We start from the raw sequence: 18,649 nt of genomic DNA, 5'->3' as shown, positions 1-18,649 counted from the left end.
TTTAAGACGGTAGTTATCAGGTAACCAGGAGAGTGAGAGGATCACATAAACCTCAACAGAGTAAGTAGGGGTTTTGCCAGGAAGGGAGGGAGGAAGGACATGGAGCCCACGTCCTGAACACTGGTTTGCAGGGCAAGGAATACTCTGGTGCTGCCACTGGGAAGGGTGGTGGGTAGAGCAGTGTCCTTGGGGAACAAAGGCTAGGCCCGTAGAGGAGTAACCCTGCATCTGCTCTAATGGACACATCTATGTCTACAACTGCAGCACACCAGGGTTTCTGGTACTTTATTCTTAAGTTACAAACAGGAGGGCACTTGTGGAGCGGCACCATAGCTGGGCACTACTATCCTTCACAGCAGTCCAAGTCCTTAAGTGGTGTAAGTCAGTGTTCCTCTCACCCACTCCAACTTCAGCTTCTCTTGAGGAGGAAAAAAACAGTGCCAGCATTATTTTAACATCCAAAAGCTAGAAATGACCCAAATATGGTATCAACAGTCGAATGGATAAAACCATTGTTCTGTAACACAATGGAATATTATTCTGCAACGAAAATGAAGAGTGCACAGCCAAACACAACCTGGATGAATGTCACAAATACAATGTTGAGCTAAGGACAAGAGTATATACTGTATAATTCCATTTTTATAAATAACAGGCACAAGTAAAAGCAATCTATGTTGTTAAAATTTAGGTTAGTGGTTACCCTTGAGGGGGTGGAAGCTACTGGAAGGGAGTTGTAATGCGCTTCTGGGTAGTGTTTACATAGGTAATTATGATATATGTACTTGTCTGTGTACATACCATACTTTAAAACAAAGCAGTGCTACTTAATACACTATGCTAAAAAAAAACCAAGTATCACAATAGTATGTATACTACGAATCTATTTTTGCTGAGAAGTACATGCCTGTATAGAACAATGCCGCCTGGAATATATAGCCAAATAGTGTTATCAATGGTCAGCACTGAATGGTGGAACTATAGATTTTCTTTATTCTATCTTTTTATAAACCATCTTCCATACGCCCCACATCCTTTTTACAATGTATTACTTTTACAAAAATGAAACACCTCATTCCTTTGTAGACCGCAATCTGCAAAGGTCCAATACCATTTGGGGACAAAGAAATGCTATTAACTTAAACACTGGGGAACGAAGAAAGGGATAACTGCCACCCAACTAACCCATTAAAAGATTTTTTCAGAACAATTTCAGCACAAGCAAAATCCTGGACTGCAATGCAGGGATTTGCATTCTCATCAACAATCCTGTGTAGGGCTAGCTCCGGAGGATTATCAGGATTAAATGAGAACCAGGATTACAGAAGCGCACTCCAGACATCCAGTAAACACGTTTCTGTCCTCTGTCCTGCAGTGACTGTAAATCATTCATTGGAATTCATTTCAATCTCGCCTGGGCCCCGGCTTCTCCCACTTCCTCAAGCTGGAATTCTCTCCTCTGCCCTTCCACTCCCAAACTGCTCTTCAAGTCTGGAGGCGAACGCAAGACTTTCTGGGACATGAGCTCCTTGCTGGCCGCTCTCAGTTGTTTCTGTGTGCCTAGACTATGAGTCACTCTAAGAAAGCCTTATTATTGAACTGAAATGTGCTTTGGCCTCACAGGGCTGCTTTCTTTACAAACCACAATATGCACACCAGTGTGTTCAGGTTGATTTTGGTGTTTACGAGCTAAACCTGAAGTCATTTTCATCAGTCAGCCATATGTGTTAAATATGAACCAAGCTGGAATTTAAAGAACACCCATATCACTGGCTCATAGCTCAGCACCATCATGGAGAACAGAAACCACATTAGATTCATAGTCTCACTACGTGCTCTTGGGGTCAGATTTATGAATGTCTCAAAACCCACAAACTTGCTTTTACCAACCCTGGCCCTGAAAAACAGGATACAAACCTCTGCATCACTCCTCCTCAGGAGGCTGGGAAGCCCCAAGAGCAGGGCCTGGGTCCTCCATCTGTAGCTTCCCAGTGTACACAGGAGCTGACCGACTGGTGGCTGCTGGTCTCCGAGACTGCCACTCAGAGGTACACTCTCCTTTGGGTCTCTTGCCTGACTAGTTCCTAGGCCAAGTTGTCCCAGTGTCTATCCTGGGAGAAGCTAGGGCAGCCTGCTCTGTGCAAAGCCCCATTGGCACATCCAGATTCAGAGATTAATGGTGCTACTTTACTTCCAAGTTGGATTCTCATTGTATTAATACCTGTCATCTTCTAAAATCAGTCAAAACAGGCAAATTAAGCAAATTCGTGACATTTGAGCTCCTCTAAAAGTTCACTCACATTCATTGCTTTATACTGTGACACTCTCTCCACTGTCACGGTTTAAACCAGCTTACAATCTCCGAACTAACAGGGCAGGGAGATCCCGCAACACTGAATCCAGACACGATTAGATAGATGTGAGCTGCAACCGCAGGGTTTTGCGCAAAGAGCAGCTTTTCTTTCAGCTGGACAATCCATGGAGACACGGATGAAAGCCATGTAAAACTGACACACAGGAGCACCACCACACACTCATTTCCTACATGCTGGGAACTGAGCCTCAGTACTCAAAGCAGCTGAACAATGGAGGAAACAAGTCTCCATCTTTGTTTCCCCCTAGATTCTGTCCTGCAGACATGCACCCCCTCTACCACTTAGTTCTTTCCCATTTTTCAGGATGGAGCCACAATTTAGATATACCGAATCTGGAACAATAGAGAAATTAAAAAAAAATAGTTCTATGTGGAAACCTCACCAAGGCCCCTAACATGGAGGGGGCTAGATGAGCCAGCTGTGATGTTTTAAAATTGGCTTTCTAAACCTGGCTCATCAGAAGTACCGTGGGATTTAAGGTTGCCAGTTTTCACAGCAGAACTTTACAATCAGACACGCTAAGTGTGGGGCATGGGAATTTGCACTTTAAAAAATGCTCCTCAGCTGATTCTGGTAAGCGATTTATGAACAACTGATGGAGAACAGGATGAATCGGTAATTCCTACGTGATAATCAGTTTCCAACATGCCGACAGTATTCCTGGAAGTAAGGTTCTTTTCCTTTCACATACCATATAGCTTCTTTAGTGAAGTTTTTTTTTTTTTTAAATCCTGGGGGCGGGGGGATTCCTCACTCATCGCCTTTCTATGCAGAGGGACTTTAGTATTTCTCTAAATGGAAGGGACACTGCTGCACTTTGGACTGGATAATTAAGGGGCACTGTTCAGCAGAGCACAGGACATTTACCATCCTGGCCCTTACTCTTTAAATGTCAGTGGTGTCTCAAATCATTCAAATCATTGTGATAACCAGAATATCTGCTTTCACATTTCTAAATGCTCCCCAATGTCAGATCACCCCTGATTTAAGAGTCAGTGAGCTGAATGAACATTCCTGACCTCTCTTGCTAGCCCTCACACCAAGTTGTGCTTTTGGAGGGAGAAATGGTCTCTCCAAAGACAAGTTTGGAGGAATCAGCCCTCCCCTTTTCCCTCTTTTGCACCTGCCTGTCTGTAGAGCATGCATTCTAGCCTGAGGTTGCCAGTTTGGCCTGTATCTGGCTGGCTTAATCTCCTCATGTCATGGATTGTAACTACGAAGCTGGCTGCATGCTAGGAGCGGGGAGAAAGGGTTTCTAGCTTTACCTAAACACCTACAACAATATATAAATCCTAGGAAAAGAGAAATTAATTTTGCTAATTTTAAGGAATATAAACTCTTACGTATTAAAGAGGCCTTGTACTGTATTTCTTTCTATTGTAAGGAGAATATTAGTGTTTAAAGAGAAAGAACTTTGACGAACATTTTTTATTGAATCATTTTATTCTGTCTCAGAATAAAAATCTGCTTTAATATTTAAGGTGCACTGCAGGTATGTCATGCTGCCAGTTATTGGGGTACCAAATGCCCTAGTCAATGACCCAGAGGGCTTGGAAAAATGCATGAATTCATACTTTCAGAGCATGTAGAATTGGTATTTACAGTTTTTCTTTTTTCTTCAAAGTAGCCCAGGATATCTCCAACAGTCTACACAGGTATTGTCATAGCACTTGATGTTCCGAATGTCTCAGAAATGTGTTCAATATCATGATTTGTGGGTCCTCCAAAAGATTTTGTCGTTAACATGCAAGCAAACAGTATTAAACAATATCATCTAAACTATGGCTGCCAAGTACTGGACCTCAATACTGAAACTGAATTACAAAACATTTTCTTGTAGAGCCATACAAAAGATATAAAATTAAAATTAAAAATATCAACCACCTTTAAATATTTCAATTCTCCTACAGTGCAGTTTTTTGTATCTTTACCACTACTGATTATTTTAAGGAGAAAGTTAACAAAAATCAAAATAGATAAAAATGTTTAAATCTTTGGATCCCTTTATTCCACGGCCTTCATAAAAACACGAAAGTGGCCAGATTTCCTCCCCCCCCCACCACTATAGCTTAAAATAGCAAAAAGATTCACTAATAATTTATCATTAGCAAAGAACTCTATACTGAGTCATCTGTGGGTCACAGGCCTAAGGACCAGTGTTATGGTATTTCATAGGTTGCCAAAATAATTTCTAACACTCTGAATCCTCTTGAAATATAATGGAATGAGTCAAGGTATCACAACAAAATTCCAGGCATATCAGGAAGAACAGGTTAACTGACACCTAGTTTTATTGTCTTAAAAAAGGGGGGATACTTATTTGAAAATACAGCTAATACATTCTCATCTATGATTATTTAACTTGTATACTGAAAATATCTATTATTTGGATAAATCCTGTGATATGCCATTTGCTACAAAATAAAGTTCTCACAACAAGCATGAGTAATTTATCCTTTTTAGATAATGAATGTATCAAATCTTCATTTATGTTCCAAACATTTAAAAAAAAAAAAGTCAAATCAACAATCTTAAGCCTGAAAAGCTACAAAAAAAAGACCCACCCATAGTTCTTCTCAACACATCAACTTCTGCAAGGACACAGTATGTTTGCTGACTTTAAAATGTTTATTCTTTAAAAAATTAGTTGCTTTTTATACAGCTATACAAAGTTCTTAATGTTTCTTTGGCAATGGAATATAATGGAATTTTACAACTATATAAAAAAGTTACCTTTGCCTAAGAAACAGTATTTACTGTGTGTACATAGTTGACTGACAAAATTCTCTACCATCCAGCACCCTAATTAATTGACGAAATAAGCTATCTCAAAAAGGATATTACAGGATTTCCAAAAAAGAAAGAAAGAAAAAAAGAAAAAAGGAAAGAAAAGATATAGACAGACAGACACACACACACACATACACACACACACACCCTTCTGTGGCTCAAAACACAGTATCACGGCCCTATCTGCAGGTAACTTGCAGGAATTGCCAAATACAATTTAGTGATAAGAAAAATCATTTCAGTGATGAAAAAATACTTATAAGTTTCACTGGAGTACTGCTTTAGTTTAACTATACATAAGAAATTACTTAACCTTCTGCTATTCCAAATATAATTAATGCTCATTTTTTAAGATGAGCCTTCCCCCCACCCCCAAAAGTAACTGCATTGTATCTGAAATTAAGCAGAAAAACAAACAAACAAAATCCCAGTGCTGGTGACAAATATACAGCAAAGTCACGTCTTCATTCTTCCAAAGACTGAGACCAATTCTCAGGACCACGAAGAACTAGGAACCCATCTATTTCCAAAGACTTGTTTGTAGACTATGCAGCAACTTTGTTGTCTTTCTAAAAAGTAAAAAAAAAAAAAATTAGTTGTTTCAAACTACTGGGGTTTATTAATAAGTATTTCTAATTTGCTTAAGTATATTTTTTATTACCTTTAAATTCACCCTCCTCTTAACTTTCATATATAAATTTGTTTCACTGATTTCCAGGAAACACTTTTTATACCTTACACACTCAGCAGTAGCTCATTATTGTAACTGTATTTTCCAGTTAATAGAGGTTAAAGCAGTGGCAAGAAGGCTCCCCAGCTAAAACAGAGGTATGCCCTACTACCTTTGGTGCTGTCCTAATAATTTCAAAAAATAAGCCTTGAACATAGTGATCAAACTCATCAAATACCACTGACAACATATATTGGAAGAAGATTAATAAAATCCCTAAGTCTCTGATATCTTTACTAAGCAATAAAATATCAGGTGGCAAAATAACATTTCTCTTCAAAGTTTCATGCCAGGAGAAAGCAATGATTTGAAAAATTCATTTTAAAAGGACAACTTTTATGAAAATATGAAATATTAAATATGATTAAAATAAATATTAATATGATTTAAAATATGAAATCAAGTTATGAAAACCAAAGCACTGTTTGTGAATTAAAAAAAAAAAAAAAAACTAACCAGGGAGAAGAAAGCAATAAAAATCTCAAGGAGCCTCTAGTTTTCCAGTGAGATTAATTCTAAACCAAAGGCCTGTACACAGAGCCAAGTGAAGGGCTTCTCTTTTCCTCAGGAATAGCTGCTACCACGTGCCTGATTTTTACTGCCGATTCTTACCCTGACTGTTAGAAACACACACTTTGTGAAAAACTTTATCTGCATATACAAAAATCATTTGTACAATGTTATTAAGTTAGAATACAAACAGCATGGCATTAGTTGATGCAGAAAGCAAGCTGCTGAAGACGATCCTGTTGTCCCCACCAAGGCCAAATTTCACATGCGCCCCCCCCTCTTTTTTTTTTACCTTTCAGAAAGCTGTATGATCAATCCAGACCTTTTAGGGTTGAAATGCTGTGGTCTTCTGAAAGGTAAAAAAAAAAAAAGAAAGAAAGCAAGAAAGAGAAGAAAAAAAAGAGGGAGGGAGGAGGCAGAAGGAGGGGGAGACAGAGAGGTAGCAGGAAGGAAAGGAGAAAATAAAAGGGGCAAGGGAGAGAGAAAGTACTATGCTGAGTCATTTCAGATACTTGTCTCTGGACCCTCTGTGAAGAACGTAAGACTCAAGTGGAAGGCAACCTATCTCACCCACCATGGCAGCTCAACCTCCCTAGCAGCAGCATATAAAATAATAGTGGGCTACTCTCTCATCATGCCCAGCCTCATCTTCCATTCCCAAAAATAAAGAAAAGAAAAAGCACTACAGGACCAAACTCACCATAAGTCTACGTTTCTAACACTATCCTTAAGGAAAACTCAGAAGTCAAGGAGTGAATTTTGGCTTGCTTAGCTTGCATTTAGATCAAGGAAGTTAACTCCTCCGGGTTCCTGGCTTCCTAACTATCTACTGGGAGGAGGGTGGGAGAGAGGTTCTAGTTTGACTGATATTTCTGAGGAATCCTTAAAAAACAAAAAACCTACGATTCCATCTTTATCCATGTTTGCATTAAACAACCAGACCTACTTATAATGTTTATGCCAGTGAAGCATAAAGAGAAAAGCTAACCCATTACATGAAGGCTGCTGCAAATGTCACTGCACTTCATCTCTGAGAAGTACTAGACGTTTCAGAACAAGTTTAATCCTTTGAAGATAAATCTCCTTTATGTAATACTGGTCTCTCACTATTTCCACTTTTAAAGGTGCCAGATGGTATGATTTGGAATGAATACGCTGCTGAGAAGGTCTAGGATCTAGTGGTAGACAGAAGAAGGATCATTTAACTTTGGAACAATCAATCAATGGGAACCCACACTGATGGACCTTCAGCCTCACTGAAAGCTGGTGTAACTTATTCCTAATTAAGGAATCACACTAATCACGCTAAGTACTTACTTCAAGCTCACTATGGCTCCACGCTGGCATAGGTGTTCTGGTGGAAAGAAAAGTAAAATACATATTCACTAATGCCAAGAGGTCCCATCTACCTGGTGATGCAGAACAAAACAAAACACCTGAAACAGGGAATATGGGTATACATAAAATGTGTGGTGATGAAAGCAGATGCCACAGGAGGTCAGAAAAGAAAGAAATCAGAGGTGGAGGGAAGAGAAATTTCTAGGGAGACAGCAAACCTTGGGCAAGCCTGAAAAGAAACCCTTGACTTTCAGCTATGTCTGTCTTTCCACTGGAATATAATATCAAGAAGGCTCCAAGTGTTTTGTTACCACCAATGTCTAGCACAGAGCTTGGCATATACTAGAAATTCAAAATATTTGGTCAATGAAAGAAGTTTAGTTGTAATCAAGCAACTGTTTAAGAGATGATCAAGGTTCAACCTATTTGAATTAGATAGTTTAAAGGGTAATAAGAAATGGGGCTGGATATATCAAGTGGGACTCTCATAGGGTAAAAAGAGAAAGCTGTGCAACGTCATGTTAGAACCTTCTAATCATCAGCATAAGGTCCACTCAGGTTTCACTCCTTGAAACACCCAAGCAGAGGTTGAACTATCCGTCAGGGATATCCTAGTATGGATAAAGACAAATGCAGGACTTCCCTGGTGGCCCAGTGGTTAAGAATATGTCTGCCAATGCAGGGGACAAGGGTCCAGTCCCTGTCTGGGAAGACCCCACATGCTGCGGGACAACTAAGTCTGTGAGCTGCAACTACTGAAGTCCGTGAGCTCTATAGTCTAGGTTCTGCAGCAGGAGAAACCATGGCGATGAGAAACCTGCACAGCATAGCACCACAACTAGTGAGCAGCCCCCTGCTTGCCCCAACTGGAGAAGGCCCATGTGCGGCAACCAAGACCCAGCAGAGCCAAAAAAAGAAGACTGATGCAGACAACCCCTATAATGCATTCTAATTCTGCAATATATATGACAGAAGTTTAACTAAAGCTCAATAGAGCTGAACAGTGAGACTCGGCCTTAAAAAGGAGGTTGGCATCAGTAAACCATGCACACAGTTGTTACTGTTCAGATAAAGGGAAGAAATGGTCCAGTCTTAAAGATAACATGACAGCTATTTTTTTTCAAATATATGAAAAATCATCATGAAGAAGAGTATATATTATTTGTATAGAATTAAACTAATAGGTTGACGATAGAGGGAAAAAGATTTTCATTCAAATTCCATGTGTCTGTGAAATTCTAATAATTAAGAGCACCTTTGGGGTGGAATGGATGCTCTGAGAAACAGTAGTAAGTTCCCAGTCCCTACAGGGGATACCAACAGAAGAGGCGTTTGGGTTGGCCAGGAGGTCACATCTCTCAGATGTTTTCCAACTCTTGAGACTTTAATGGTCTTTTAAAAGCCTATCTAAAATAAATCTGTTCAACTCTCTACCCACAAATGTCAAAACTGAGGGCCTGATAGGTTTAACAACTTAAATCGATGCCATACTGGCAAAGATTACAAAAATTCTCATCAGGATCACAGTATGATTTAAATGCATTTTTTTCTCAAACCATGGACTTCCCTGGTGGCTCAGACGGTAAAGCACCTTGCTTACAATGCAGGAGACCTGGGTTCGATCCCTGGGTCAGAAAGATCCTCTGGAGAAGGAAATGGCAATACACTCCAGTACTCTTGCCTGGAAAATCCCATGGACAGAGGAACACGGTGGGCTATAGTCCACTGGGTCGCAAAGAGTCGGACACGACTGAGCGACTTCACTTTCATTTTTCTCAAACCAAACTGACTCAATGTGGTCTTCGACAAGGAGCTGCCATAGGTTCTTCAACAGGTAGCTGATATGCTTCAAGTGAGGTAAAGACAGACTGAAGGTCTGAAGAGCAATCAGTGGGTTACTATGGTAACTGGCAGAAATATCTCAAAGGAATGAATATGGTGATGTGGACATGGATACTCCACTACCAGGGTGACCAAAAGAATACCAAACTGATATGGGAAAGTGAGAAGATGATGAGGTCATTCTGAGGAAGGTTAAGTTTAAGCTGATCACAGGACAATGCAAGTAAACACAGAAATATGTAGGTCAAGGTCCAAGGTCCAAGTTGAAAAACTGATTAGAAGCTATGAATAGATCAGCTCAGAGAGGGGAGGGGGAAATCTCTGCAGGAGAGGAGAGAGGGAGGAAGACAGACAGAGAGGGAGATCAAGCCTACACAAGAGTACAAATAAGAACACAATAGAGCAAACTGAACACTGCAGGCAGAAGGAATGGGTAAAAAGGTTGTGAGACAGGAATAAGCTTGGCATTAAACACGAACAAGGTCTCTGTATCTGTAGCGGAATGGATGACAGAAACGGCTTGCAGTCCCACTAGCAACAAGATCTAGAGAAAGTACTAGACTTCTGACCTGGAGAAGCAAGCAGATCATGAAGTACCTTATAGGCTGTGGTGAGGAACATACTTAATTTTTATAATGAGAAAAATATCGAAAGTATTTATGGAAGAAAAAAGAAACCCAGGAAGAAGATTCCAGGTTGGGTGAGTAGTTATCAGTGTCAAATATTGCAGAGTAATGAAGGGCAAATATTTGCAAAAAAGCTATTGAATTTGGTAAGCAAAAGGTCACTGGCAACCTCAAGAGGAGGAACAGTGGCAAGAAAGAAGCATTCCATGGTTCCTAAGACAGTCTCCAAGTTGGAATGGCTATTTTGGAAGTCAAAAGTCCTGCAGATGTATCAGGCTGTGTCTACCATGGCTGGATATCTTGACCTAATGATCTGAGGCTAATTTTCAGCAGTCTTGGCTGTGATGACACAGTATCAAAGGCATTAAAAATAACAGAACAGATCCAAAGGCCACAATTAATGATCCTTGAAGAGGGATCTCAACAATGACCAGTTTTAAATATAGAAGAGTGAAATTCCTGATAGTGGATCTTTAGGTTTCTAGCTGCTTTCTGTAATTCCTAATAGACTTCTTTATGATGGGATTTTGATCCTTTCTTTGATTATATACTTTCCTTTCCACTATCCCTAACGTCAATAACTAGGATAGTAACATTGATTTAAAGACTCCTTTAAATACATTATACATATATTTTTTTATACAAGGTCCTACTGTATAGCACAGGAAACTATATTCAATGTTCTATAATAAACCATAATGGAAAAGAATATGAAAAAGATTGTATATGTGTGTGTGTTTAACTGAATGACTTTGCTATACACCAGAAACTAACACTGTAAATTGGAAATTGCAAGCAGCAGTTTCCATATGCCAATATGATATTTTTAAGACCATGGTAAAATAAAAAACCAGGGAAAATGTAGTTGAGTTTTCCACAAAACTAATTAAGATCATGAACTGAGGAACAAATGTACTAGGTTCAAGATCCAGCATCATCACTTATTAGCTAACCTTGGGCAAGTTATTTAATATTTCTTTACCCATTTCCTCATTTGTACACAAAATACTACATCAGCTATATTAAATGCACAGCTTTGCCTTCCATTCTGGAATATGTTCTTCCTAGATTCTTCCGGTATTAAAGCATACTTTGTAACATGAAATAAAGCTGATATAATATGGTCCTTTTTTGTATTGTGTAATATCTTTTAGTGATTCCCTGTGCCTCCAACGACAAAACTTTTTAAGAAAAAGAAATTAAGTCAGTCTCTAATAGTTTTTTAGAAGAAATTTTACCAGTCCATGAAATCTGAAACAATGGTTCTAGAACAGAAGATAAAAATATATTTCTCTCACTTCCTCCAATTGTAAAAGAAAATAGTTTAAAAAATTAGATCCATTAGCCAAGAAGTTACTGTTCCTTAAAATTATATAAATATCATAATCAAGTATATCCTCCACTGAAAAGTCAAATGGAAGTTACACAGATGTCCTAGAAATACTCACTCCCAATAGATAAAAAATTTAAAACATTTTGAGTTTCATACAATTGCAAGCCAACCCCAAAACAATAACACTTACCCTATACTCAAAATCTGCAAACTCCCTGCCCCCACGACCTCCTCTGAATCCACCACGAAATCCTCGAGGAGTGGTGAAGGCACTGCCTCGGCCACTGCCACGCCCTCGGCCACCACGGAAACCAAGACCCCCTCTGCCTCTGTACCCTCCACGGCCACGGTTTGGACGAAGCGGGATTCCAAATGTTTCTGCATTTAATCTTCTCTCTTCAGCCCAGGTTGGTCTCCGCTCTCTATTATGAGGACAAATAATCTTTAGTATATCGTTTTTTTTTTTTTTTTGTAGTGTATCAACTTTTAAAGAACATTTGCCAGCAAGACTATGAGGCACTTAATTTCCAAACTGAGGCTAAATAATTCCTAAGCATCAAAAAAATCACAAAAAACAACAAAAAAACCTACAAAAGTACCTCATCTAAGTCATCACAAGCTGTCCATGGCAATATGTTCCTATTATATTCTGTTACACTTCATGTGAAAGTCTGACTGGTATTGTTTATTGCAAATGCAGCTGATGATACAAAGAAACTGGACAGCCTCAATAAATGGGATTGGTAGTTGACTCTACCCTCCAATCAGCCTCAAAGGAAGAAAGGGAAAGGAAACCCTGCCTCAGGATGGGAGGGGATAAAGGGTTGATTCCCTAGATACTACTAGGCTCCTGGTCCAACCTCTGGACCTGATGCCTAAAGCTTCTGAATCACTGCTGCTGGCCGACAGCCCAATCAGATTCAGCACCATCGCCATCCATGTTTAAACTGAAGCAGACAACCACCACTGGGTGGCACCAAAATGCAACAGAAGGCAGGCCTGAGCCAGGCAGCAGAAACTGCAACTTTGTTATGCCGAGTCCTCCAATCAACCAGTTTTCTGGATTCATATTTATTGCAATAGAGCAGAGTTTTACTACATCAGCAAACTTCAACTGAACTACACTGTAGAGGGGTAAAGTAAAAGGTATTTAGATGTTAGACGAATGCTTCTATTTTAATTACTAATTTTCGAATGTGAATGCACCCCCAAACAAAAATAGATGATTATTTCTTCTTTTCCAAAAGTAATATCATTTAAAATTTTAGTATTAGTTATCTTCTTTTATCAAAATATTAAAAAATTGTAGTCATTAGATTTTTTGGGGGGTTTGCACCACACAGCAAGTGGGATCTTAGTTCTCCAACCAGGGATCAAATCCATGCCCACTGGGAAGCATGGATCCTTAACCACTGGACTATCAGGGAAGTCCCTAGGGACTTTTAAGTATTCATTACACTCTGAATTTATCAGGAATCACTTCACACTTCAACCTCCTAATTGCACAAGAGCAGCTTAAAAGACTGTACCTATTATCATCACAAGAAATATTATCAAAGAAGGATTTAGTTTTGTCATAATAGCAATTAGGTCCAAGTGGATCTTCTTCATCTGCATTTCCTTCACTGTTTTGGGTATCAACTCCTGAGTCTCCTTTATCTTCACCATTGACAGGCTTCTCCTGCTTCTCAAGTTTATCTTCTAATGAGAAAAAAAAAAAAGGTACATACCATATAAGTCAAGATTTGGCCTAAATATCCATAATTCACATGGTCAGAAAAGAGTATTCTCTGAGGAGAAAAATAAAAACTCACCTTTCAATTTAAGTTTATTATGAAACTCTCTGTCAATTTCCTCCTTGTTAAATTGTGCATTTGCACTTTCAAAGTCAAAATCTTTCTCAAATTTCATTGGACCATCTCGTCGAATACCAAATCTTCCTCTGCCACCTCGATGACCCCCACGCCCTCTCCTTGGAGCTGAAGGAGCACCTGGCACTATATTAATAAAGAATAAGCTGGTTTAAAGCAGAAGCTATTATTATGGTCTTTATGGTCAACAACAGAAATGCTTATAAGTCTCTATATACCTGACTATATTTGTATTTTTTTAATACAAAAAAGAGATGAAGTTTCACAAATAATTAATACGTAGTAGACTGAGAAGAAAGTGAAAGAAAGTGAAAGTCGCTCACTCGCAGCCAACACTGTAGACTATACCGTCATGGAATTCTCCAGGCCAGAATAATGGAGCGGGTAGTCGTTCCCTTCTCCGGGGGATCTTCCCAACCCAAGGATCGAACACAGGTCTCCCGCACTGCAGGCTAATTCTTTACCAGCTGAGCTACCAGGGAAGCCCAAGAATAGTGGGAAGCCTATCCCTTCTCCAGGGGATTTTCCTGACCCAGGAATCAAACTGGGGTCTCCTACACTGCTGGCGGATTCTTTATCAGCTGAGCTACCAGGGGAGCCTCCTGAGACTGAAAAAAGTGCACATAAAATTTATAAATATGAAATTTATAAAAGTCCTTAATGAAATTTATTCTGATGGGGTCTGTATTCAAACATGCTGCTGATACAGTATGGTAGTAGTGGTTTAGTTGCTAAGTCGTGTCCGGCTCCTGCGACCCCATGGACTGTAGTCCGCCAGGCTCCTCTGTCCATAGGGTTCTCCAGGCAAGAATACTGGAGTGGGTTGACATTTCCTTCTTGAGAGGATCTTCCCAACTCAGTGATTGAACCTGTGTCTCCCACATTATAGGTAGATTCCCCACCAATTAAGTTAGGGCTGATACTGTATACAATCAAACAATTTGGGAGATTTCTGCACTACATTACTTTGTTCTGCTTATATCCCTAATACCTATGAAGTGTCAAATGTATACTGGGTTCTCAAAATTTAGGAAGCCTTTTATGGAAAAAAATCATAGAAACCAAGATTTACAGGGAGAAAAATAAATGAGCACATTAGCACAAACTGCAAGAGACCTCAAAAGACAAGAAGCATCAGATCTCAACCCCTCCAACCACTTCCTGCTTCACCTTTACGGTCTCTCTCTAAATAGATCCATATTATTCAAGTCTTCCTGTATCTATCCTTTCTTTACAATTTAATACAATAACAAGATTTATGAGGCATGGTAAAGCAATACCAAAGTAGCATAAATTACAGTAAAAACCTGAGAATCCAAATAAGAGGAACAGTTAAGAAAACAAAATTATAAGAGAAACATGGAATAGTATTTGACGAATTGACAGAAAAATATGGGCTCCCCTGGTGGCTTAGAAGGTAAAGACTCTGCCTGCAGTGCAGAAAACCTGGGTTTGATCCCTGGGTTGGGAAGATCCCCTGGAGAAGGGAATGACTACCCATTTCAGTATTCTTGCCTGGAAAATACCGAGGACAGAGGAGTCTGGTGGGCTACAGTCCACGGGGCCACAAAGAGTTGGACAGGGCTGAGTGACTTTTTTTCACTTTCAACAGAAAACTATAAAAGCAGGATGAATTCAATGATTATAATTATGTGAAATGTATAACACATAATGACTGCACAGTAATAGACATCTCTGTGCTCACTAGTCTCTAAATAAAACTTTGCAATTGCCCAAGTTTGAGAAAACAAACCACAAATATCCTCAGCAGTATAGCCAGACACTTAAATGTGGACAGGCAGGATGCTTAAATATTCAGCTTTACTACTGAAAATGTCTTGGCCACAAGCCAGCAAGTACAGCATGATATTTATGTTTTAAATTTTGAAAGGCAGCGAAAGATACTTTTATTTATTGTTTGACATGATTTATTTATTTGCTTGCTTATTTGGCTGTGCTGCATAGCTTGTGGGACCAGTTCCCTGAGCAGGGATTGAACCTGCGTCTGTGGCGGTCAGAGTGCAGAGTCCTAACCATTAGACTGCCAGGGAACTCCCTATTTATTTTTGTAGCTGTAGTTGATTCACAATGTTGTTAAGTTTCTGGTATATAGCAAAGTGATTCAGATAGACACACACATTCCTTTTATATTAAAATATGAAATCTTCATGATTTATCATGCATGTTATCCTTGTGCAGAAGCCATGTGAATTATTCCAATATTAGTATATGTGTTCCCAAAGTGAACACTACTTTACATGATTTTTGAATGATGGAAGCATAGCAATTATTTTATCTTGAGAAGAGAGGAGTTCTTTCATTTTTTGCAAATTAAAAAAAAAAAGTGAAACACAGTAAAACCAAACCCTAACTTCTGTTAATTCTATGGCACACAGCATAAATAAAAACACATATGAAAATGTACAGAAGAAATAGTGTTTTCTAGCTTTCTAAACTTGAAGATCATCTCCCAACTATTATGTAATTAAGTTGATTACCCACTGCCTTTCTTTTTTAACTTGGAAGAGTTTTAAATCATAATTTATTCTCTGCTAATGAATATGAAAATAATAAAATAGATGGATTTGGGGTATGTTACAGATTACCAAAAAGACCAAGTATACAAGTATTAAGTCAATAATTATGAAAGAAAGTTAAACTTCTTAAATAATTACTTCAAAAAAGAAAGGACTTAATTTTAATGAGAAAACTCAAATTTTTAAGGTACAGATAATTTCATTTTTTAAAAAATTTATTTTATTGAAGTATAGTTGATTTACAATGCTATGTTCACTTCTGCTAGTGATTCAGATATATATATAAAATATATAGTCTTTTTCATATCCTTTTCCATTATGGTTTACCACAGGATATTGAACACAGTTTCCAATGATTCCATTCTTTTCTCTTTTCTTTTTGGCTGCACCATGTGGCTTGTAGGATTTTAGTTCCCAGAAGAGGGACTGAATCTAGGCCATGGCAGTGAAAGCGCCAAGTCCTAACCCATGGACCACCAGTGAATTCTCGATTCCATTTTTAAAAACACAGAAAACAAAGAAAGCAATTTTATAATGCTAACATGACACAAAAACATAAAAAAATACAAAAGACAGTACAAAAGAGAAAGCCATTAAACAATATAAAATATAAAAATAAAAGTACACCAATCTCGCAGATATTTAAGATTAAAAGACAATTGCTTACCAACAAGCAGGTTTTATTCCAGACATATAATGATGATTAAAAAAATATATTTTGAAACAATTAGATTAAAAAATGAAAAAAGTAGTACAGAGTGTCCATCACCCAGCTTCCCCTCCAACAGTAACATCTTGATTATCTATTGTACATTATTAAAACTGGGAAAAACGAGGACACTGGCACAATATAATTAACTACACTAAGATCTCATAGTCAGATCTCAATAGTTTTGCATGTACTCATTTTCTGGTATGTCTTTATGTACAGTTTTATGACCTTTTGCTACATACATAGATCCACAGCATCAGCACCATAATCAAAATAACACAATGAAACTCTCCTGCGCTACTCCTGTATAGCTACCAAACCTTGCTGTTCTTTTTTAAAAATAGTAATTACACATCATACATTTCAAATGTTTAATTGATAAGCATAGGATTAGATCCTATGCTTTCAGATCCAAGTAACTACTTACCTATTTGTCTCTTGCTATCATTTCTGAGTTGTTCATTTTCTGGTCTTGAGACTTTATGTACTTCAGCTATAGAATATACAGAAAGTGACAGTCAACTTGGGACACATAATCAAAAACTTCTGGAAAGTCAGAAATGGAAAAACAAACAAACCCAGAACAAAACCAAAAATCCATATAACCCCACCACCATCACTACTTTGTAGAATTTGAAAGACTGAATGAACATTCTCTCAAGTTCAGTTTAAACCTTCTAGGATCATTTCACATAAAGTAAATCTTTTTAATGAAAATAAGTTGAATGGAAGATGCTGACCGGTCAATCAAGAAATAGTAAACAGCTAAAGTTCTACCTCGCCTGTGCTCTTGATTCTCTATTGGTTTTTGGCTGGTAGATGGTAAAGGCCTGGTTGATACAGGGCTCCTTCTCCCAACAGGTGCTGGAGCAGGTAAGTGAGCCGAGGCGGTCTGTACTGCTTGTTCCATGGTTGGGCTTTTTCTCAAAGGGTCTAACTGAGGGCTTGAACGACCTAAAACGTAACCAAAAGATAAGAAACTACCCTAACCTTTGGGTGTTTCAAAATAATCTAGACCCTAAAAAAACATCTAGAGCTTTATTTCCATCAATTCAAATCCTCTGCATACTTTGGATCCATCTACTCATTAGACCAGAGCTTAAAACTGTTTATCTTTTAGTGGGCTGGTCACTTAACTACTGTAAAAAAAAAAAGAAGAAAAATAAAGTAAAAATAAATCCCACCCAAACAAACAAAAAACTGTGAAAACTGAATCTGTATTTCTACTTAGTAGAATAAGGTTTAACTTTTGTGGATGGAACAAAATTCCCCATGTATATTATCAAAGAGCATTTAGGCAGATCAGATGTAGGCTTTCCCCAACAACCACAATCACAAGATTATATTGACACTTCAGTCATTATTTTCAGAGGCTTTAACATTTTTAGTGTTTTCTGAAGATATATCTAAAGTGATACACTTATAAGTATTATAAAGGAAGTAAAGCAGCAGAAAGTACAGCAAAGTTCTTCAATACCTTAGGGGCTTGGGTAATTAATAGTAAAAGACCAGCAACAAATGAAACCTTCAGATAATTACACAATAACTATACTCAATCTTCGCTATTTGAATGATCTCTAGGCAAGTTTTTGCTTAATATAGGTTTTGTACTTACAAATTCCATTTTTCCTTTTATGAGGTCAGAGCTTGGTCACAGTACGAACAGAAGAATGTAACACTGGGTGCTCCCATCATGCTTTTTGTCCCCTATGTTTGCTGTAAATCTCTGCTCAAGGTGCTCTCACATTCCATGATATTGTACCAAAATAGCTTTTGCTTTAAAAAATTATGCTCACTTTTATGTAAAAGAAAAAAAAACCAAAACATCCCAAATGTGCTGCAAATGTTACTATCCACCTGTGCTATATGCACAGGCTCCAAACTGGGGACCTGGCTGAGTGCTGAGAGCACACGGGCTGCTGTGCACCAGGTGCTTCAGGTATTATTTATCAGTATCCTCCCCTGGTTTATGGTTATCTAAAGTA

At 38.4% G+C, this 18,649-nt stretch overlaps 1 protein-coding gene across 6 annotated transcripts in view; it reads right to left on the bottom strand.

Moving 5' to 3' along the window:
- Positions 3,800-18,649, bottom strand: part of LSM14A (LSM14A, mRNA processing body assembly factor) — a 53,231-nt gene continuing 38,381 nt past the window's right edge. Inside the window, exons 5-12 of one of the 6 annotated variants that reach the window (XR_001919478.1) lie at positions 17,442-17,618; positions 17,092-17,157; positions 13,359-13,541; positions 13,074-13,245; positions 11,735-11,966; positions 7,723-7,759; positions 6,698-6,754; positions 5,653-5,734 (exon numbers count right to left, since the gene is read on the bottom strand). Coding sequence is in view for 5 of the 6 variants with exons in the window: in XM_018062285.1 (XP_017917774.1) it covers positions 7,733-7,759; positions 11,735-11,966; positions 13,074-13,245; positions 13,359-13,541; positions 17,092-17,157; positions 17,442-17,618 (857 nt within the window). In the remaining variant the exon portion in view is untranslated. Of the gene's footprint in view, positions 5,735-6,697; positions 6,755-7,722; positions 7,760-11,734; positions 11,967-13,073; positions 13,246-13,358; positions 13,542-17,091; positions 17,158-17,441; positions 17,619-18,649 lie in introns of all 6 variants that reach the window. The other 5 variants (XM_018062285.1, XM_018062287.1, XM_018062286.1 and 2 more) reach the window with 5 other exon arrangements.

Source organism: Capra hircus, chromosome 18, assembly GCF_001704415.2.
Source record: "Capra hircus breed San Clemente chromosome 18, ASM170441v1, whole genome shotgun sequence".
NCBI lineage: Eukaryota > Metazoa > Chordata > Mammalia > Artiodactyla > Bovidae > Capra > Capra hircus.
This window is presented reverse-complemented; position numbering and strand designations above follow the sequence as displayed.